A 23,490-nucleotide genomic window follows, 5' to 3' on the forward strand; every position below is an offset into this window, starting at 1 on the left:
TCATTTCGAATCTCTTGACTTTGGTGCATTTAAATTCTCCACCGCAGCATTGCACACGGTAGCAGATTTTGCATGGACCTTTAATTTCCTTCACACCATAGCCTGGCTACCCTGAACTTGGAAGTCCTGTCAGAAAGTAGCATTGCAGGCATGCAGCTTTCCTCGCCTTCTTCCTCATGCTGGTACCATGGCACTATGCAGAGAAACAGCCAAGAAGTCAAAATGATGTCCCATTTTATCTTAAAATTGCCTGCTTTGGAGAAGTGACTTTCCTTCAAAGCACCAAGGCTCAGGCAATGTCACTGCATTTGTGTGCAGCCAGGATTCTCATCCAAGGGTATTTTTGGATCTGTGCTGTATAATTCAGTACACACAGGGTGACCTCCAAAAGCTCCAGGTCCTTGCATGTGCCATTAATCATGCAGGCATGCACAGCCATACATCAGAACTTATTGGAGCTCCGGAAAAGCTAAGCAACATTTCCCAGAGCCACATAAAGCCCAAGCATCTCTAAATCAAGACGCATTGCGGGGCCTCTCTAAAAGGTATGTTCAGCAGAACTGGAATAGAACTCAGGCTAAATCCTGGTGGTAAGGAATTGGAAACATGGGCCAAGGCAAAGACAGAGGCTCGTTGGGGAGGGACAGCAGAGGAAGATGAAACCCTGAGATGGTTAGAGATGCGAGCGCAGCATCTACAAGGATTATCGATCTTTGTAGCTTTATTGGAAAAATCAGTCATGCTTTCTGCCTCCTGGGGATTGCTCCGCTGCAATTTGGGAGTGTGTCTGTGTGGCAGCTCTGCAGGTTAGCATCTGAGTAGCAGCTCCCACTCACCGTTCAATTATCCATTTAGCTAGAATGTGACTTAGCAGAAACAGACTGCTGTTTTGCATGTTGAAAATGTATTTGAAAAGAGGGGATGTTGTTTCTCAGTAAATGAGAGGATTTCGAAGAGGAAGCTTGCTGTTTTAAGGGCACGCTTATTATGCAAAACTGAAGAATAGCACCTAACAATAGCATGGACCAGATTGTTGGAATCCTGACAACAGTTCTGTACTCTTCCAGGAAACAAAAGCCTCCTTATTTCTCAGACTGTGCCATAGGGAAATGCACTTCCTGCTCAGAATAATTGCAGAACTGTAGTGACCAGTGGCCTCCCCACCAAATCCATAATCAGCTAAACACTGATTGAGAAAAAGAATAGATCATTACATGCAAATAGAGTTTCACAGAAGAAGATATAAGTTCATGATCAGGCAAGCTCACCTGGGCCACCTGAATGGGAAGGTGAATTATATCTGCATTCGTGACTAAGGGTGGGCATGGTAAGATATTGTGCCAATCAGAGAAAGTAAAGAGGACCAAGAAGCAGAGGAGAGATGGGAATGTTTTTATTGCTTCTGTACAAGGTAAAAGGGGCCATAAAACAAGGTCAAACATGCACTGCCATGTGAAGTCACTTGACAGTGTTTTGTGGCCAAGTCTGATGATTTGCAGGGATTGGTCCATTTTTTGAAGGCTTGACGGATTACTAAACAAATATAAATCTACATATCATATGTGTAGATAGACAGACAGGTAGGGCTTATTAAGTGCCCAGGTGACACAGTTTGGATGGGTCAAGGTGGCCTGGAAGAGACAAACAGAACACAAAGAACTAAAAGACCAGGGAGTGTCCCCAAGTTGTCTAAGGACACACTGCCAGCCAGAACCAGATGAAGCTGGCTCAGTAACCATGGCCTCCTGGCCTGAAGTCACTGTGTTGAGAGAGTCAGGAGCAGCCCCTGTGAGAGTGCCAGCCCTCCCCTGCCTCTGTGGCCTCCGTGGCTCTGGGGTCCTCTCCTCTCCCCTAGTTGTTCCTGTGCAGCCTCAGGCAGCACCAGTGAGCTGGGGGGGGGGGGGGGGCTTCCTCCCAGGTGTTCTCTTGTTGTGGAAAAGCACTTTGGAAGGGAGGGTGGAGTCATTTCCTATACCCAGCTCTCAGGTCACTGATTCCCAGCAGCAGTTCAGTGTGCTGCATTATCTGGGGTGCTGTGTGATGGACAGTGTATTTTATCCTCTAGCTTCTGTGTCTCTAAAACCTTTCCTTCCGGAGATATGGGTAGGGAGTAACCTAAATGCATCGGAGAATTAGCCAGGCCACAGAGCCACAAGCTGATCCCCTGCCCCAGCCACTGTCGGGGCTTACCAGGATATCCTGGCCAGCTTCCAAGTTCTGTCCTTGCCCGTCCCCCATCTGTTCTCCACCCAGCACCAAGAGACTGCCCCCTCTTCTGCCCAAAGCCCCCAGTGACTTGTTTTCATTCAGAATAAAGACAATATCCTTACAGTGGCCGAGAAGCCCCTGCACCTGGCTGCTCTGCTCCGGCTGCACTGTCCCTCCAACCCCCAGCCCTGTCGTGCCTTCTCTGTCTGGGCTGCTGCCTCCCCAGCCTTGGCATGACTTGCTTCCTCCCCCTCCTTCACGTCTCACTCATGTGTCACCTTGTCAGCAAGGGCTTCCTGGAGCAGTGTGTGTAAAACAGCAATCTCACCCTCCCTGGCCCTCCCCACAGTAGTTATCACCCTCTGACATATGTGATTGATTTTTCTGTTGTTGACTGTGGGTCTCCTGTCAGTGGGATGTAAGATCTTTGGGGCTGGGGGTGCAGCTCAGTGGCAGAGCATTGGCCTAGCATGCACGAGGCCCTGGCTTCCATCCCCCTCCCCTGCAAAAAAAAAAAAAAAAAAAAGGCATTTAAGTTCTCTAAGAACAAAACTTTGTCACTTTCTTTATCACTCTATGTCAGGTGTCTATAAAGCACTTGGTGCATAAGAGATGCTCAAGAAATATTTATTGAGTGAACAAGAGCATGAACTCACAGGTCCACTACAGAAATCAGCACATCTTAACCACTAAACACATGCTTAATATAGGGGATGCTGTTTCTCCCTTAGAAGTCCTTTCATCCCTTGATTCCAACACTCTAGACTCTTTGAGGACTAGGGACGAAGCAGGAAGACCAAGGCTCATTCTCGACTGGGGACCACCATGCCATCCTGAGGGCACCACCTTGCAGGATTCTCATGATGCATAATCTGGTTCTTGGCTTCAAAAGCTCCATTCTGTTGGTGCTGACAGTGAGACAGCTCTGGGCTGATTCACGCCTGCTACTCAAAGTCACATCTAAACCCAAGTAGCAATTTATTTACCCACTGTGAAGAACCCTGGCCATTGCAAGGCATTCTCTCCTCAAAGGGAAATCTATATGGTGATGAAGTTAAAAGTCAGAAGGTGGCTTGGAGAGCAAAGAATCAAAGCAAGCAGACCAGTCATCCCTCAGTGTCCACAAGGGTGGGCTTCAGGGTCCTGGGATAGCAGAGTCCGAGGATGCTCAAGAGCCTCACTGCAGCATGGTATTTGCATATAACCTGTGCAAGGCTCCCAAATAGTTCATATCACCTCCAGATGACTCATAATACCTAACAAGGTAAATCCATACTAAACTGCATTGTTTAGTATGGATTTACTAAACAAGTAAATGAGCATAAGATCAAAGTCCACACATGTTCAGTACAGACACAATATTTCTCCAATCATTTTTAATCCAAGATTGATTGAATTTGAGGATGCAGAACCCCCAAGGGTACCAATCACTGACATTCAGAGGCAGCCTTCTCCAGCAGAATGCCCCCAGGCTGGACAGGAGCAAAGAACCCCAGCTTAGAGTCAGATGGACCTGGGTTCAAACCTCCATCTTCCACTTGCAGTGACAATGACCCTGGGCAGGTTAACTTGGCAGAGTTTCAGCATTTTCAGCCATGGATGATATTAATGCATACTTCCTAGGGTCCAGGCTCAGTGCAACAGCACAGATGTGAACTGCTGAGCTCCTGGTAGGTGCTCCCTACCCTCAGGGGACAAAGACTTGCTCTCTTCCTAGTGGACCCTGACTCTTGCCCTCCAGGTCCCTGCCCTTACCCCAAGCAGATCACTCACTTCTGTTAACATGCTTTTCTGAGCCTGGGTCAGATCTCCACACCCGTGGTGTTTGACAATTTCAGGACACGCCCCTTGTATTTTAAGGGGAGTTCTGCAGAGACCCTGTCCATTGAGTGCATGTCTCACAGAATGCTCAGGAACGTACCTCCTTTTTCTTAGTTCCATGTGAGTCTCTGAGGGCACCTTTTGGGGTCTTGGCCAATCTCTCTCCCCCCTTTCCCCTTTCTTTTTTCCTGAGGCTGGTTCTCACTATGCTGTCCAGGCTGGCTTTAAACTTGCGATCCTCCAGCCTCAGCCTCCCAAGTCGCTGGGATTAGAGGTGTGCACCACCACACCTGGTGGCTCTGATGCTGTATTAAATGACAGCACCCAGTCTCTCCTCGTGGCCAACGCACATGCAAATCAAAGTCCTCAACCATAGCGACAAGGATACTTTTAATAACAACAACAACAACAACAATAATAGCAGCTGTCTGTTGTGGAACATTTGCCATGTGCCGTGCATCACCTATTCTCTCATTTAAATACTCTCTGGGAGAGGTACTTTTATAGCTCTGACTTACAGGTGAAGAAACTAAGAAATGAAGGTACTTGTGATTTTTGCCTGAGAGTGTGCAGCCAAGGGGTGGAGCTGAGATTTGAACCCAGGCCGCTGAGCCCAGGGTCCTCACCACTCTGAGCCAGGCAAGCCTTCCCACCAAGGGTCTCTACCTGCAGGTTCAACCAACAGCAGGTGGGGAAAAAAAAAATAATGCATCTGTACTGAACAGGCACAGACTTTGTGTGTGTGTGTGTGTGTGTGTGTGTGTGTGTTATTCCCTAAGTAATACAGTTGAACAACTATTTACAAAGCACATACATTGTATTAGGAATTTTAAGTAATGTGAAGATGATTTAAAGTATACAGCGGGGTGTGCATAGGTTCTATGCAAATACGAGGCCATTTTATGTAAGGAGTTTGAGCATCCAAGGATTTTGGTATCTGATGGGGGGGAAACCTGGATAGTCCTTTATGGACTTGGAGGCGTGAACAACTATACCACCACGGCTGACCAATGCTCTGGGAGGCTTAGCTCTGAGAGGCTGTAGTAGCTACTATGGAGCCCACGCTACATACTAAACACGGGGCTAAGTACAAAGAGCTGCCCTCTCCCTTGCTCTTGGGGGCCTTTATCACCACACCCACCTTCTGCTTCCGTGACAGCTAATGAAAAGTCCTCACTTCCATCCTCAATCAGGACCAACCATCCTAGGTTGCCTGGAACTCAGGGCTCCCCTGGAATCCAAGATTTCAGTGCTAAAATCTGGACAGTCCTGGTGAGCTGGGATGGCTGGTCCCCCTAGCTGAGAACAGGATAGAGAATCCATCCTCCTGTTGTCAGTCCCTGGTCCACCACTCTGCTGCCCTGGCCACGTGACTTAACTTCTCTGTGCTTCGATATCCTCACTGAATAATGGGACTGACAATGGCACCTGCACTCTAGGTGGATATAGCCACTAGTGACCTAGTGTGTGAAAGGTACCCAAAAGCACCAGGCCTGTGGGAACGCCTAGGAGGATTTCTGTTATGGTTGTTATTACATAAAAATCTTCCTAGAATCCAAAATTTCAATCCTGGGGCAGATTCTTCCTTAGCCCTTTCAACATCTATAAGAAACAAACATTTAGTGATTTCCTTACAATTCCCAAAACTGTGCAGGGAACAAAAAAAAAAAAATGGCCAGTTATTGTTGGCCTGATTTTACACTAGTTAAAAGAGAAACATCAGCCTGCAGAAGTAACAAGCCCGTGCCCACAGGCCTCCCAGGTGTTATTTGTATTTTTATGACCCTCCTGTGGCTATAAGGATGCTCAGTGGGTGTAGAAATTGGTTGGTTAAAAATAACAAATAAGAAATCAAAGTCGTGCCTCGTCCCTATTTCCATACCGGTAGGCACCACATTCATTATTTGCTGGACAGCCATGGGAATAAACAATACAAGGTACAACAACTTGATTGTCCTCCAAGAACCAAATTAAACCATTGGGCTTTCTTCTGATTGTCATCCCTGCCTCCTCGTAGCTCTTGTCCCCTCTTAATCTACCAATGTGCCTCCTCATCTACCTGGCTGGGTGTGCTGGCCTGTCTCTTTCAGTCCGGGGACTCTCTGCTCCTTACAGGTGCAAGGCAGGGATCTGCGCTGGCACACAGACACAGGCCCTGTCATCAGCTTGCTTCTGGACCTGGTGCTGCTAGCAGCTGCTTCTCCTGCTGGGCCAAGTATCATCCTTCCAGGGGCTTGGGGTGTGACCTGAGAGAAGCGTTTCCTTTTACCTGGCTGCTGAATCAAGGGCACAGCGAAGTAGCAAAGAAACGCTGCACGGAGGTTTTGTGCATTCATCCAACAAATATCTTCAATGCTAAGCACTGGGGTGAGCTCTGGGAACACAGCCATAAACAACAGAGCTTCCACTCTGGAGGTTTGGAGGATCCCAGGGCAGTGGGCGTTAGAGCACAGGTTCTCAGCCTGCGCTGCATGTAGGAATCATCTGGGAAGCTAAAAGAGAGAAACAAAAGAAGGCTTGGGGGTGTGGCTAAGAGGTTGAGCTTGGGCTTGCCTGAGCAATGCCCTGGACTCAATTCCCAGTGCCAAAGGGAAAACGAGGAAGACCAGGAATGCCTGAGTCCCATCTTCACAGACTGCCTCAGTGGTGGTGGGCTGCCTCTGGCCTCCCATGGGATTAGTCAAGGCTCCCAGGCGATTGGTGTGTGCAGCCAAGTGGAGACCTGGTGCTCTAAACAAGGGACCAGTTTGAATTACTCCAGGTCTGGGAGGAGGAGACTGGCTGGGAAGGCACAGGACAGGGGAGGGTCCCTGAGTCAGTGAAGCCTAGGATGAGAGTCTTTAGCCAAGGTGGGTGCAGGAAGTCCCACTGAGGAAGAGGGGTTTGCAGAAGCCCAGGGCAGGGATCCAGGCTGTGTGTGTTCTGGAAATGTGCCAGGAGCTGTGCTGAAGCCGAGAGCAGAGACAGATGTGACAGGAGAAGAGAAGGGAGGAAGCACCAGGGCCAGATGATGCGGGGTCTTTAAGGGCTCGTTCGAGATCTAAGACTTAATCCCAAAGCAGAGGTTCTCACACAGGCCTCGGGCACACGGAGGCCCTGGAGGGCTTGTTGGACTGCAGATGGCAGGCCAGCCCCCGGTGCTGTTTCTGGAGCCTGGGATGGAACCCAACCAAGAAGTGCAGTTCTAACAAGTTCCCAGGTGGCATCGATGCTGAGAAGCATTGCTTTAACCTAAAGCTGTGGGTGAAGCTAACTGGAGTACCCTGAGCAGAGGCTTGGCACAAGGTGGTGTGTTCTGTAGCCCTCCAAGTGATGCCGACTCCGGGAACCCGCCCACCACATCTTCCCTCCAATGAGGTAAAGCAGATTAAGAAGAAAAGAGCAGGCACCCAAAAAAACACACAGGCTTGCGTGGGACACAGGGTGGCTGATGATACTGACTCCACGTAAGTTCCCAAGAAGGGCTTTTCCCAGTTACCCTCACCGCCAAGTTTCCTCCTCCCATGATCCTCTTCTTAAAAGAAGTCACGATGTTATTAGCGACAGCCTGAAACACCAGTCCAAGAGATAAAGGGCATCTTCCTTTCTACTTCTCTTCAAAGAAGAAAGGAGGTTTACTTGTTTTATTTCAAGTTTGTCATTTTCTCGGGGGCCAAGGCCGAGCTGGCATTCTGGCTTTTCCCAGACAGAAGTGATGCTGATCAGTGAGAATCCAGGTGCATCCAGGAAACGGTGGCATTGACAGCTGGAGCCAAATTTATGTCACCTCACGGAGGAGGCTCGGCTGCTGCGGGGGTGGGGGGTGCAGGGGAGCATTTCCTCTTAGGAGCAAAAGCCAGTTTCTCCGCTGCTGCAGACCAGGTGAAGAACTCTGCTCTTCCCAGCACCCCCACCTACAGACCTTCAGGACATGCGAATGCTGCCGAAGCAGAGAGATTTTTCCACGTCTCTTCTGGTGAAGCAAAGATAGCCATTCAAGCGCAGGCTCACGGCTGCATGTCCACACCGATTTGTGCCTAGAAACAGACCCTGCGTGGCTCCCTCCTGCACACGTGAGTGAGCAACGGGAAAAGCCCTGCCATTTTCTAGAGACCAGAATGCTTTTTTGGCAGCTTGGTCTTCTAAAACTCATTGAAGGTCTCCCCCAGAGTGTTCCAAAGCATCAGATGCATTCCTGAGCATTGCCCCTGGTGTTTAGTATCAATGGCTACCAAACCCCTGGTGATCCCTGATCCTCAACACCTTGGCTGCCTCCAACAAGAAGAGCTCTGGAGTGGAACAGCAGGCTCTGGATTGAATATTTCCAGTGAGTATCCTGCTGAATCCCAGCGGAGGCTCAACTCCAGGGAAACAGTGACATTGAAAACAGTTGCAGAGGAGCCGGGAGCCGCGTCCCTAATTAAGTCGCTATTCAGAAGTAGAGTTCTTCCCAGGAGAAAAGGCACCATTTCTTCTCCCTTCGAGGCTCCTGCCCTCACAGTCGCTGCGAGCTCCAGCGGATCTTCTTCTCCCTTGGCTGGAGGAGGGTGGCATTTCTGGAGTTGGGTCTGATGGTCACAGGGCAATGAGGATTTCCTAGAACATGACATCATCACCAACAGGACCTCCAGGAACCCTCCATGTTTTAAACCTGAAATCGGACAGGCTCTTGTTTTCTTCCTGGACCGGGAGCAAGGCAGAGATAACTGATTGGTACTTGGGGTTGTTCCCTGCAGAAAGAGCAGCGCCACTAGTTATAATATTTGGAGGAACAAAAACTCTATCATCACTACCAGTGATGGGTGCTCGAACCATTGAACACTTAAAAGATGCCAACCTCTACTAAAACCCTCATCCTTATCATTTCACTGAACGTCACTGGCATCTATGAAAATAATTGTCATCATCAAACCTAATGAGGTTATTCAATCAACAAAAATATATTGAGTGTCTGTCCGATGCCAACCATCTTTCGAGACCTTGAAGATATCTTAATGAACAAAGGAGACGGAAATGTCACCCTGTTTGGAGGCTGTATTCTATTGGGAGACAGATTAGATAAGGTTAATTGGTTCAATATGTACTTTTACCAACAGGCTGAGGCTCAGAGAAGTGCATCTATCAGCCCAAGATCACACAGACAGCAAGAGGCAGATCTAGGTTTTGATCCCAGAACTCTCTGGCTCCCATTCAGGTTGGGGTTTCGCACAAGGGTTCGTCCCAGGCTGGAATGGCTCTCCTAAGGGTCTCTTGGACCTTGCGCTGTCCCTGCCTTTGCGTAGCCTGCTTTGTGCTCTCTCTGGCGTTTCCACCTGGGCCGGCTGCAGGCTCCGTGCTTTCCTCAGGTGTGCTCGATGTGGAGCATTCAAATCCCATGTCTCTCCCACACCCCTTGCACGATATTAGCCACTTATTCCTACCTCTAAATTGCCGCACATGGCAGAGCATGTCTTGATGCTTTTTAAGAAAAGCTTTTTATGGTAATTATAGCTTTCTTCAAATGCATTTATGCTCCCCTTTTTACTGTGCTATAGACATTATTTTGCTCAGGCCTAATTTTTGTTAAGGCAGAAAGGCTGCCTACCTGGTAACTGTGTCGACGAGAAGCCACCCGCACACCCCCTTCTCTTCTCTTAAAGTGGTGAGTACTTAGGTGTAGGAAAGTCTTGGAAACTACTCCAGATTCATTGAGGATGCTGATTCCAGTCAGACACTCTTCGCTCATTCATTCCCTTCGGTACTGGTGATCCAAGAGTAAATATAAATTAGACATATCCCTTCGCCTGGTAGGTTTACACCATCCCAGGAGTGCCCAGGGCACCTGTTTGGTTGTATGCTGCACAATTCTAAGGGTGCCCTTTACATTTTAGTAAATGACAATGTGCGCATTTCTTTTTTTGGTAGGGGGATGGATACTGGGGATCAAACTCAGGGGCACTCAACCACTGAGCCACATCCCCAGCCCTATTTTGTATTTTATTTAGAGACAGGGTCTCACTGACTTGCTTAGTGCCTCACTTTTGCTGCCACTGGCTTTGAACTCGTGATCCTCCTGCCTCAGCCTCCCGAGCCACTGGGATTACAGGCGTGCACTACTGCACCCAGCATGTGCACGGTTCTTATGACAATTCTCCAGCAGGTCACAAGGGCTGCTCTGTGGCCTGGGCAGCATCAAGGACATGCTGGACAATGCAGAACAGTTTGGGGGGCAGCATAGCAGAACAAAGGGGGTAAAGGGGCTACCATTGCCCCCGGGGTCGGGAGCCTTAGGAAAGCTTCCAAGAGAGGGAACCTCGGAGTGGGGATCTGGAGGATGGTTGAAGTTAGGGAGATGAGGGAAGGGAATGGGAAGGGTAAAACCCAAGGCAGTGTTGAGACAGGCTGAGGTGTAAGGTCTGTGAGCTTGTCAAGGACTTCAGACTTGACTGAGGACCCATGGAAAACTATGGAAGTGCCTTCAGGAGGGTCCAGAATGGAGAGAAATGAATGATGGTGCAAGACTGGAGACAGAGAGGATGGTGAGGAGGTCTTGACAGGAGTCCAGACCAAGGTTGGGATGGCAGGGGTTTGCATGGTGGCAGTAGGCATGGGAGTGGAGGGCAGATTCCAAGATATTTAGGAGGGAGGACAGGTAGGACTTTGTGTTCATCTGTTTTGCATTACTACAATGAAATACCTGAAGCAAGTTAACTTGTTTATAAAGAAGATAGGTTTATTTAGCTTACTGTTTTAGATACTGCAAGTTCAAATGACCTTATATAGGCTCTGGTGAGGGCCCCCTTCACTGTGTCATTTTATGGAGGGTGGTAGCCTTGGGAGCTCGTGCAAGAGGGCGAGATCGTATCTCAAATCAGGAAACCAGGCAGATACTGGGGTCCCACAATCCCTTCCAAGGACATGCTCCCAAATGACCTCAGGACTTCCCACTAGATCCGATGCCATCTCCCACCACCACCTTGAGGACCAGTTTCCAACAGTGAACCATGCAGACCGTATCCATCTATAGCAGAGCTCTTATAATTAAGAGGAAAATTAGCGAGAACTTCATTAGGATTCAACTTAAAAATGAGAGAAGTTATGGGAGGAAGGAGGTAATTATTAACGACACCGAGGTTTCACTTTGGGGCGATGGGTCCATGGAGGTACCATTTGTTGAGAAAGGAATCAGATTTTGTGGAGAGGAAAGGGAAAGAGGTGGGACTTTGTTGAGTTTGACATGCTTGTCAATGGTGAGGTGCCAGCTGTAGTCCAGGGCCAGGGCTCAGAGGACTGGAATTGAATTTAGGAATCATCAGACCATATGGGTGTGTTTGGGCTTTTGACAGAGTTTGAGGGTTTTGTTTTGTTTTGTTTGTTTGTTTTTTATTTTTTTGTTGTTTTTTTTTTTCATTGCAAATTTCTTAATTTCTGCATCAGCTCTCTAGGTTAGAAGACCACAAAATTAGTTCAAGATACTATTGTGCCCTTGAAGGTCCTCCCTGGGAAGAGGACTTTTGATCTTGGAGAGGGAAGTTTCCACTGTCTTCTCATGACTCTTAGGAGAGTTCATGGATATGGACCAGGCTGAACTGATAGGGTGCCATTTGGTGTCCATTCATTCACGTGCCCTCTCTGTCCCTGAGACCAGGCTCTGGCCTCTAACAGCAGACAACCAGATGGCCGAGAGTGCCTCCCCACCTCAGTACTGTTGACATCGGGGGCTATATCAATCTTGGTCCTAGGGGCTGTCCTGTGCTTTGTATGTTCGGCAGCATTCCTGGCTTCTGTCCACTAGATGTCAGATGTCATCTTTCCCAAATTATGATGATCAAAAAATATCTCCAGACATTTTGCCAAATGTCCCCGGGGCGGGGGGAGGTGGGGCGCACAGAGGTGCCTCTGTTGGAAACCACTGATCTAGTGTCCAGAGAGAACCTGAAGCCTGCAGGCAGCCAGGTCTCCCTCACCACATCAAGGCAAGGAACCAAGGTCCCTGAGTCAGTGGTCTTAGAGGGAGGAAGTCAGCAGAGTCAGCCTGAAATCCAGAAGACTCCACATAGGAGGCTTCGTGGATGCCCAAGTGCAAGCCCAGAAGCCCCGTCCAACTTCAGTTAGAGCGTTCTCTCCAGAGGGAAGCCACCACCTGAGGCCCATCCGCCCTCCAGACTAATTACTTCCTACGTTTTGTTTTTCCTTAAGCAGAAGCTGGCTTTGCACTTTACAAACACAAAGAATCACCTCCTCGGAAGGCCACCCGCAGAATGAACTTGTGCTAGGGGTAGCTTGGGGTTGCCTAGCAACGCCACGCACCTACCAAGGCTGCTTTCTTCCTCTTCGAGCTAAAAGCAAAGTCCTGTCCATTAAATTCCCAGCTGCCCTGAAACTTCTCAGAGACTTGCCAGCACCCCCCACTGTTGGTGTTTTCATCTTGCTCACATGATGTGGAGAAAACCCGCTTCTGTGGTCTGTTTATCTCACTTCAGTTGGTCAGGGGGGAAAAAAAAAAACAGGAGAGAAAGAGAAGGGGAAAAAAAAGACCTCCTTCACTCTAGGCGCATACATATTTTGAGTGCGGTATTTCTGACTGACATGCTCTCTGCAAATTTAAATTTTATGTAGTGGACGTGGGTTTCCTACACAATGAGGCTTCTGTTGAGACTCTGGGCATGATTTTAGTCAGACATGAGACCTCAAAGTAGCTAAATAACAAAGCACATATAATAGATAGCATGCTGAGCAAATGTTACGGGTCTGTCATTTAAGTCCATTCTCTGTGATCCGGTCCCCAACACTCCACTGGTGGAAATTGTAAAGCTGGAGGTGGCTGGGGGTTGGAAATGATCTCTTTTCCCTAAGAACCTGTGAAATATCCCTCGGGTGTTTCCTCCCAAGTTCCATTTTGTTCCTGCAGAAATGTTTGTGGCACTTCTCTGAGACTGGGAAAGACTCGGAGCACTTGTCACAGTATGACCAAGGGGGGGTGCATCTGTCACTCCCCAGGCAGGGCAACGATCACCTCATTGGTAAAGAAAGGTCTGGAAGCCTGAATCTGGGCTTTGTAAAGATAGGTGCAGAAACTGAGCAAGCCCTGCCCGAGGTATGTGCAGACACCAGACATGGGTGCTTCGTGTGCACACTGGGTCTCGAGCCAGGTGGGGCAGCAGGAGAAAACAGCAGATCCCCTGCAGGCAGCTTCCTACAGAGACTGTCCCTCTAGAATGTCTCTGATGATCGCATTCTGGAGAGGATGGGCAAGCATAAGCATCGCAGAGTCAGACGCTTCTTCTTAAAGATGTAAAGCTCAGTTGCAGATTCTCTAGATCTTTCTCCCTTGGAGGAGTCCTTTGAATTCCCACAGCTGCCATATGCACACATGCCACATGCACACCAGATCCTCATAAGGGGTCCTTGAGAGAAGATAGCAGGGTGCCCGGTGGAGGCCTTCAGAATGCTGGAGATCACATGGGGGACAGAGGAGCCTTTGACTCAAAAGAAGGTTTCAACTCAGTTACCTCCATTCTTGCAAAGCGCCTCATTCCTCCACCGTGGCCCAATCTGGGCTGCGTTTTGTGTGGTTTAAAAATAGATACAGAACAAGTTGGAAATGAGACGGTGGCTGAAGTAGAGAAGGGATTCAAGATAGATGTTCAGGGAAGCTACTTTCTGCAGACGATTAAATTAATGACCGTCGGGGTGTCGTTTAAACGAAGTAAGAAAGCATACCTAGGATGCACAACTCGGTAAATTTCCTAGAAGTCAATGCATTGTGTGCTTGAAACAAGTGAATTTTATGGTATGTAGATTTTTATGCCTCGATAAAGCTGTTGAGAGAAAGAAAAATGAAAACGTATCCAGGAATTCAGCATGTAGGCTTCATGAGTGTGGCCACATCCCACCCATTCTGTGCAACTCAAGCTTTCCTGGCAGGACATCTCCCCTCTCTCTTTAGGACCTCCCGTGTTCTTTCCTTACCTACCAGGCTCAGCTCAAGAGAATAGTAACTGCAATAGTCTTAGGGGCTAGAGCAATTAGGGAATTAGGTTGACTGCTGATTTCACACCCAAAAGGAAGTGGGGGAGAGAGAGCCACAAAACAGGCATTGCCCATACTCGCCAGTCCATCCCTGTATAGATTCCTCTAAGTCCCAGATCAGGGTACCCAGCACCGACTCCTTCTTCAGCCTTCAAATCCTTCAGTATTTTTAAATCTGCCACAGATAGTTGAGCGATGAACAACCAACATTTAAAAATGCCCCCTAAAACTAAATATTACAAGAATAGGAAAATAACCGAGCAGAGCCATTCAGTTCTCAGTCAGGAGCAGCTCATTAAAATCCTATGTAAATACATCTTTAAAATTCTGAAAGATGGAGAGCATTTTGCCTCCATCCTGGGTTGGTAGGAAATATTCTCTCTTTCTACAGAGAGTACTCCTAAAAAAGAAAGAAAGGAAAATAAGAGGAGGGGTGAGAGAGAGAGAGAGAGAGTGAGGGAGAAAGGAAAAAAAGAAAAGAAAGGCAAGCTTCTTTTGGAGGTAGTGTCAACCCTGAGCTACTGGCTGGAACCCACAGCCTAGCCAGTCTGCTTGTCAGCTCAGCCTGGTGCAGTTGTCTGGGATGTGCATTGAACTCCCCACTTTGGAAAGATTGCTCTGACCCCTGCACCCAGGTCAGTTGTCATTGGGAATCCCTTGCATCTGCCACCCTAGTCCGTCTTGCAACTGCATGCATGGCCTGCTGCCCTGATCTTCGGACGGCAGGTCCGGGCCCCACTGTGAGGCTGGCCCAGTGGCTGCCCTGCGGGCTTGCTCCCCCTTTGCATGGCTCCCCTGCCTCCCTGGCGCGGCCTCACGTCCCTCCTTCTCATTCTCTCCATTTTTTCCAACCAGATGGCTGCCCTGATTTGTGCAACGGTAACGGGAGATGCACACTGGGTCAGAACAGCTGGCAGTGTGTCTGCCAGACCGGCTGGAGAGGGCCCGGATGCAACGTTGCCATGGAAACCTCCTGTGCTGATAACAAGGATAATGAGGGAGGTGAGCAAGCGTCTTCTCCATTCCCAGCCCCCCAAGAGCAGAGTGTTGTTGTGTATGCTTTCGTCATGAGTCGTTTTCTCCTGAAAGACTCCCCTATCCTATGGCCAAATGTCGCCACGTTGCCTTTGAAACACATGCAGAACTTATTGCATTGTATACTTACAACAGGTGAATTCTCTGGTATGTAGATCACGGTATGTAGAGAACAGACATTCTTGGGGCAGCGGGGATTCCTGGAGGCATGGGCTGTGGGCAGTGGGGTTGGATGCTGCTGGCTTTGGAAACTCAAGTACCCAACACTGCGTGCAGAAAGGTAACTGGTGCTGGCCCTGCCTTTGGGGTGAGCAGTCCAGCCAGGCCTTTCTCAGCTGGTGGTTACTGTGAGGGACAATGGTGGTGACAGTCAGTACCTCACCCTGCACTAAGATGCATATTTGCAGCCCTTGAGATGTCACCTTAAAGATGGTGGAACCAGGACCTCAAGAGCAGTTAATACAACCACTAGTAGTAAACCTGGAACCTAGACTCCACCCTGGTCTACGGTGCTTGCTCCAATCTGTGCTCAGCCAACGATAGCCCAAGGGCCAAACTGGTTCATGAGCTAAATGATTTTAACTTTTTAATGGATGGGGGAAAATAATCTCAAGAATGTTTTATAACATGAGAAAATTATGTAAAATTCCAACTTCAGTTTCCATAGTTTTTTTTTGAACCCATTTTACCAAGACATGATTCTCATGTAAAAAGCTATACGTATTTGATGTATATATGCAACCCATATGTTTGGGAATAAGGGATGAATCTGTCACCACCACCAAAGCCATAACATATTTTTCCCCTCCCAAAGTTTACCCCATACCTATTATTATTATTGTTGTTGTTGTTGTTATTGTTTTATTAGGTTTGGTTTTTGTGGTACATAAGATAAAAACCTCTTGGTGAATTTTAAGTATACAGTTTGGTATTGTTATCTATACACACTATGCTATATAGCAGATCTCTAAAACTTATTTATCCGGCATAATGGAAGCTGTGTGACCTCTAATCTGTACCTTCTTGTGTACTGGACAACTGTGCCTGTTTGTCTGTTTTGTCCATAGCCAGAGGACATAGGTCAGTTGGGGTCCCTGGGCCTTGCAGGAGAAGTTTGCCACCCACCCTGATTCTAAACCTCTGTGCTGCCTCACTGTATTACCTCCTGATGAAGCACTAAGATTCTCCAACTAAATGGGGTTGGGTTAGCACATGGGTCCCCTGCTCTCCTAAGGATGCTGTGCCATGAATGTCCCCCAGATGTTAGTACAGGTGACGATCCAAACACATCAAGATGACTTGCTGGTCAGAATTTACTGGGCCAGAAGTTTCAAGTGTAAGTGGATCCATGAGTCCAATGACTTGATTTAGCAAAAATGTTTATGTCCCACTATGTGTCAGTCACTGAGCTCCAGGACTGTCAATGTCTAATTGACTGCCTCCACAGTCCCAGAGGGTCAGATTCAGGTGTCCAGTGTGGGATATACTTCATCCGGGTGACAGATGAAAGTATTAGACATTCTATTCTTATTTTTTTAACTTTTCTTCATCCTCTTGATGGACATTTTGCAATTCCCATAATCTATGCTTGCCTCGTACACGTCTATAATCTGTGAACAAACAGACGGACTGATGGGAGTTCACAGTAAAAAAAGGTTTGCAGGCCCCACGCAGCTTGCAGAGCTCCCATTCATTCATTTTCTCTTTCCTGAAACAGAGCCAAAATAGCAACCTCTTTAATTCATTTTTTAACAAGGCGAGGCACAACTACAGAAGGCATTTTTCTCCAGAGTCAGAATCCAGTGACTTTTGCTGGTGAGGTTCGCTGTTTTGCTTCTGCTCCCTGATGACTTCGCTGAGCGCGGCCGCTGCTGACAGATCAGCTTCTCCTTCCTGGCTGCCTTCCTGCTCAGGCGTCAGCAGTGCATAGAGTAGCAAATTGCTGAGATGCAGCACGGAGGGGCGGAGGGGCGAGAAGGCCGTCCTGGGGACTCAGTCACCCCCATCCCACCCCACCCGCTCCCCGAGGGAGGGTATCCTTCTTCCTCCTCCAGCCCTACCCCATGTCCCCACCCACATCAGGCCAAAGCCACATCCCTGCAGAGGGGTAGCTAGAAGAGGCACCAGGTCCTCTGGCTGAAGGGCTCTCCAACAGGCACAATTCCGGGTCCCTCCTAGCAGGCAGAGCCCAAGCTTCCGAAAGGCAGGGGACAGAAGCCAATGAGGCAGTGATTATGCTAAAGACAATAATGGCCTTGTTGTGGGAACTATTAAAGCAAACCTCCCAAGGAAGTAATTAACCACCAAGAAAAAAGGCTCTGCACAGTGTTTATAAAAAGAAACTCCCAGTTACTTCAGAGTTGCTTATGTCAGGTAAGAGAGGTAGACACGCTCTCTCTCTCTCTCTCTCTCTCTCTCACCTGGCGTAAGCAATTCACAATTAACTGAGTTCTTTTTTTGGAGGAGATTCCTCGGTACAGAGTATCCTTTCCATGGTTAATTACTTTCCTAGGAGGTGTGCTAAGCACTTTGCTGTTTATTGATAAATATTAAAGTTGCTTCTCATCAACCCCAGATCCAGTCCTGCACACACTAATTACATGGGGGTTTTTTGTTTGTTTCGGGGGCTGGGAGTGCTGCCCCCGTCTCTGTCCTGCTTTGGGAGTTCTCAGCAGGGACTGTGTGGGTTTAGAAACCTGGCATCGGGTCAGAGAGGCATCCAGGCAGAACATGAATGCAGCCCTGGGAGCAGCTGCAGAGAACACGTTTGTTATAAATCCCATGAATGGGGAAAATAACAGCGCACTCTTCCAAAGTGGACTGGAAAAGGCAAATCACTTTTCTGCCTAGAAACATTCTAGCTTTAAAAGAAATAAATCTCAATTTAAAGTGATTTAAAAAAAAAAACTGTGAAAGATACAGATAGAGACATTTGAAGCCCTTAACAGTCTGTTACAACCTGGGTTCAATACCACCCAGGAAATTGAAGCCCTGGTCTTTGGGTGCCACTGGTTGTTCTGAAAGTTTAGTTTGCAGCAGAATCACCCCCAAAAACTTGATGAAACACAGATGAGGAGCTGATCCCCACCTCAGCCCAAACTACTGAACCTGGGGTGCAAGAATTGAATTACTAGTAAATCTCTAGGTGACACAGATGCCACTTTTCTTTGAGAACCAAAGTCCTGAGACATCCCTTATATGTCATGAATTAATTTCTCTCCTTGGCATCTAGAATGGCGCCTTCTTTGGAAGAGTTGAGAAACATTTCCCTCAAACATTTTCTGCTTTCTGTGATACTTAGATGAGAAAGGCCATTGCAAATGGCTGTCTTAGAATCTCCCATAAAAACAATCTGTGCCAGCCCCTGTCTTCTTATTAACATCACTTTCGAAGGCTCCCGACTCCCCAGTCATGTGACTGCTCACATAGTCTCAGAAAGCAGTGGCTGGTTCAGAAGGGACAAGCCTAGCCTGACGTGGTCCCTGCGTGGGTAGTGGCAGCGGTTCAAATAGACATGTCAGCCGCGGACTGTCTTTTGAATAGTGAGAGAGCTTCACTTGAACCACTCACCCCAATTTGAAAAAGAAGAGACTCAAAGAAATAGTTTTGCTTACAGAAGACAAATACCAGCTCATTAAAGTCTGAGGATACACACAACGTGTTCACCAAATGACAGGCGGATAATATTTAATTATCACCACCAAGGCAGAGGTGCGAGATTTAGTTCATCACAGCCAGGGGTAGGAGAGAAGGGTGTAGATTTCCTCTAAAAGTGGGAACTACAAGGTGAGGAGGCATCGCTAGACCGTCTGGCCCTTCCCTGTGTCCTTTTATCCCCCAGAACTTAGAGACAGGAGCCCCAGCCCCTTCCCACACCGTGCCCAACCCCCATCATTTCAAGCCACATGAGAGTCTGGTGGAAGCCCCTGTGGGGTCTCCCGTCTGTGTAAAGGGCTGAGTTAGGGTCACTCCCCCAGAGGTGGCAGGGTAGGGGGTAAACCTGTGTGGGCTGCCCTTGTCCACTGTCACGTCATGTCACTTCCTCCCCGGTATCTTCATCTCCCCTTGGTGCTGTTTGAACAGAGCACTGAGAGACATTTCCTTCCTTCTCCTCCTCTTCCCTAATCTCTGGATGGGTGACAGAGCCCAGGCTACAGTCAGCCTGTGTGTCCGACAGCTCTTCAAGTCCCTGATTTTCAAGGTCTTTGTTTTCTTGTCTGTAAAATAGGAATCTTCGGGCCAACTCCGTTAGCTGGTGTGCAGTTGAAGTGAGCAGATGCTTGTCGTGTATCCTATGCGACACCTGGTTCCTAGAAAGTGTTGACCCGAATTTGGCCAGCATGAATATTATTAACACTAATGTCATTGTTTTCTAGAATGGAGACGAAACCTATAGATGGAGCCCAACTAATAATTTTTCCAGTATACATAACCGCAAAGGTTCTAACGTTGGGCTTAACAAACGTTGGGCTTATCAAACGTTGGTGCTGTGTAACCCCATGGAGAGCTTAAGTTAGATTTCTAGGCCCCTGACTTTCAAGAGTCTAAGTCAGCTCTGGGATCTAGGAACCCACATTTTCCCCAAGCACCCCAGACAATCCGATACAAGTACGCCACACAGCACATGCTGAAGAAAATTATTTCAATGACAACTTATTTCCCCTGGCCAACCCAGACCATGTCCTAGTGTCTCTACCCCAAACCTCTGCCCCTGGAATTCCCAGAACATGAGAAGGATGAAGTGAGGAGAGGGTGTTTGTACTTCAAGAAGAAATAAATAAATGGAAAAACACGAGCCCGTTTTCATGTTGCTGAGGAAATACATAGGTATGTTTTTAAAGTGCTTCTCCTTGGCCGGAATGAAAAGAGAATGATGTCTATTGCAAAATCATAAAAACCTTTAACTGTCTATCTCAGGGATTCATCCATCCAGCTCTCCACCCACCCCTCCCTCCATTCAGTGGCCAGTTGGTGCATGGTTTAGGAAACATTTGTGAGGGTCTACTCCGTGTTAGACTCTAGAAATTGGCCTCAGAAATACTGAAACCGACATGACACGTGTCCACAGCTTACTCCCTGAGAAGATAGGATGTATAAACACATTGTTATTGTTTTTACAATCCAGCGTGTAAGGGGTGACAGAGACAGAGCACTCAAATTCAGCAGGAGCAAAGAGAAAGAACTGACATAGAATGGACACTCACAGGGCATGGGAGAAAGCCCATGCCAGGGGGAAGCCCCGGGTTTTCAGCCTGTCCCCAGGGGATCCCTCCAAGCCACAGATCTCAATTCAGCATCTTCATTTCTCTTCCTGAATTAAAATCTCCACTCTGGCTTCCCTTCCCAAATGGTGGGTCCCACCCCACCTCCCTCTGCGAGGTTTGGGTCCTTGTTTCACTGCGAAGGAGGCTGCCTTGGGTTTAGAGATGTGGATGTTGGCTGAGGCTCTGGGCACCCCAGCCAATGCTCTCTAGCCAGGTCTAAATGAGGAGAAATAACACTGGAGCTTGTCCAGGGCACTTGGAACAGATGAACCCACCCCTCGCCCACTGCCTCCACCCCTCCCTCCCCATCCCCTCACCATCCAAATTGGTTTGACATGATTCAGGGATGCAATTTAGGCATCTATCTCACTTGTTAATTAATAACTCACCTTGTCTTTGCATTTAGCAGAGCCAAGTTAGGGGCTTGAGAGACTCTGAAAGACTTATGGTTCTCAAGTCCAAAGAGTCCAGTTTCTTCCTCTGGCGAGGGGCAAAGTTTGGTGAACCCATTGCAAAGGCCTTGATTAATATGTGCAAATCATGTTGATGGATGGGTCGGGTGGGAGGCAGCTTAAAAGTGCAGCCTTGCTCTATTAATTGGGTTGGAAGAGGATTCCTCTCGTAGTCCAAAGACCTTGTAGCAAATGTAGCTGGAGCCATAAACAGAGCCCTGGGTTCACTCCCAGAGAGGAAAGTAGCGCATCTAATGCTTAAGAGGAAAACTTGGCCTTCGGGCCACAGCCAGTTGGCTGGGCGCTGGGTCTCTCTTCTTTGAGAGGAAGCAGAACTACCCCCAGCTGAGATTTTAGAGGAGCACATGGCAACTGGGGTCTGAGATTATTCTGGATCTTTCTGTTAAAACAAGATCTTTGACAACATGTACATATTGGACTAGAGAATTGTCTATTTAGAAAACCAAAGTTTGGGATATAGCTTTATTCTGCTGGAGTTTTATAAAGAAAGATAAAGCCTATTCTCCATTGCATATAAAAATTTAAATCAGTAAGGTTTTTTTTTATAACTTTTTTTTAAAGAGAGAGAGAGAGAGAATTTTTTAATATTTATTTTTTTTAGTTTTCGGCGGACACAACATCTTTGTTTGTATGTGGTGCTGAGGATTGAACCCAGGCCGCACACATGCCAGGCGAGCCCACTACTGCTTGAGCTACATCCCCAGCCCTAATCAGTAAGATTTTTAAGAGATGATACATGCCAAGCGCTGGATGATGGGAAGAGCCTCCTGATTCCTCTGCTGTTGCCCACCCCCATGATCTCATTGCTCTACCCAGCAGCCAGAGGGTGTTTTTGATTTTGTGGTGCTGAGGATTGAACTCAGGGCCTTGAACAGGCGAGGCAAGCACTCTACCAACTGAGCTATGCCCCCAGCCCAAAAGCTTTCCATTTTTGTAAATCAGATCCCTCATGCCCTCTATAGTTAAAATCGAATTCTAAATGTTGGTTTCACGTTGGCCTAGAGACCACCCTCTGTGTCCCCTGCCTTCTGTCTGGCCAGTCCTCTACCATCTTCCCTGGAAGTAGACTTCATCCCTGCTGGCCTCTTCTGAACCCCACCCATTCCATGCTCATCCATCCCAGGGCCTTTGTTGGCCCAGGGACAGAAGTGTTCACCCCAGGCACAGTGCACCATGGGCTCCTTCCTGTCATTCCCTTTCAGCTCAATGCCCCCTCCCCAGGAAGGACTGTGTTGACACTAAACAGTGCCCCTCACTGTCCCCCCCCCCCCGTTTATGTTTCCCTAACATAAACACCACACTCTAATCCTATATTGAACGTGTGATTCTTCACACTGGACTATGAATTCTGTGGGTCTGTTTCATCCTGTCACAGCTACCCCTCTGTAGCCCTGGGGGATTGGCTTCAGGACCCCTGTTAAAACCAAACTCCAGGATGCTCAAGTGCTTTTTATCAAATGGCAAAGTATTTCCATAGAACCTTTGCACATCTTCCCATATAGTTGAAATCATCTCCAGATGACTGATAATACCTAACCCAGTGGAAATGTTATATAAACATTTGCTATGGTGTATTGTCTAGGGAATCCTAACAAGAAAAAAAAAAAGTTGGTAAGGTTCAGTATGGACAAAAAATATTTCTGAATATTTTTGACTCAATGGAGTTTTAAATCCATGCATGTGGAGCCTGAATCTAGGGAGGGCTATTTCCATTTTACATACAAGTTAAATATTCTCTAGAAAGTAAGGCTCAAGCTGGGCATGGTGGCGTACACCAATGATCTCAGCAGCTCAGGAGGCTGAGGCAGGAGGATCTCAAGCTCAAAGCCAGCCTCAGCAAAAGCAAGGCACTAAGCATCTCAGTGAGACCCAGTCTCTAAAGAAAATACAAAAATAGGGCTAAGGATGTGGCTCAGTGGTCGAGTGCCCTTGAGTACAATCCCTGGAGCCCAAAAAATAAATAAAATAAGTAAGACTCAAAAATAAGCCTTTCTGTCAAATAATAGAAAATACAGCTTTTCTCCTTTACGGCCATTGTTTTATTTCTTCTAAATTACTAGCAAAATCTGAACAATATTTCTGAAGAAGATTCAAACAAATACAGAATTTGTGTTGTTGCACAGAGACCACAGCATGGGAAAACAATCACCTCCAAGATAAAATTTACCCTTTGAAAGCATCCCCCAGTAAATTTATTTGACTTGAATTTGTTTGGGGAAAAAAAAAAGAGAGAAAATAAAAAGTATTTAAAGTTCCTGAATTTACCCAACATAGCACCTTCAGTCTTTCCTAATCAAGTCCTTAGTACTTTAAATGGTTATTAAGTGTCTCTTAAGGGATTATATTTTTTCCCTGATTAGATGACAAATCCAATATTCATCATAAAATTGTGATGAAAATGATAATCTGAAAAAAAATGTTAATCATTTAAATCACCGCAGATTTATTTTAGGGAATTAAAGGATTAAAACACAGATTTAACTGGTGGCCAAGAGGTAGCATTTATAGCATTAGGTTGGCTTCCTGTATTTCTGCCTCGGCCAGAATCTCTGCCTGGATCACCACGCATACTGCCTGCTTTCTGCCACCAGCATCTGAGTGACAGCTTAAGGCCCTGGTGCCATTATTACCAGCTCGGTGGCTCCCACTGTCCAGGGCCAGATGTTGGTTCTCTATCAGGGGCAACTTTGCTCTCCAAG

At 47.5% G+C, this 23,490-nt stretch overlaps 1 protein-coding gene across 18 annotated transcripts in view; it reads left to right on the top strand.

The window, feature by feature from the left end:
* Positions 1 to 23,490, top strand: part of Tenm2 (teneurin transmembrane protein 2) — a 2,558,256-nt gene that overhangs the window by 2,456,793 nt on the left and 77,973 nt on the right. For all 18 annotated transcript variants that reach the window (XM_078052148.1, XM_078052158.1, XM_078052210.1 and 15 more), the window contains one exon: positions 14,875 to 15,021. In XM_078052148.1, the coding sequence (XP_077908274.1) occupies positions 14,875 to 15,021 (147 nt within the window). The remainder of the gene's footprint in view (positions 1 to 14,874; positions 15,022 to 23,490) is intronic.

The sequence above is a fragment of the Ictidomys tridecemlineatus genome, chromosome 1, assembly GCF_052094955.1.
Source record: "Ictidomys tridecemlineatus isolate mIctTri1 chromosome 1, mIctTri1.hap1, whole genome shotgun sequence".
In the NCBI taxonomy this organism is placed as follows: domain Eukaryota; kingdom Metazoa; phylum Chordata; class Mammalia; order Rodentia; family Sciuridae; genus Ictidomys; species Ictidomys tridecemlineatus.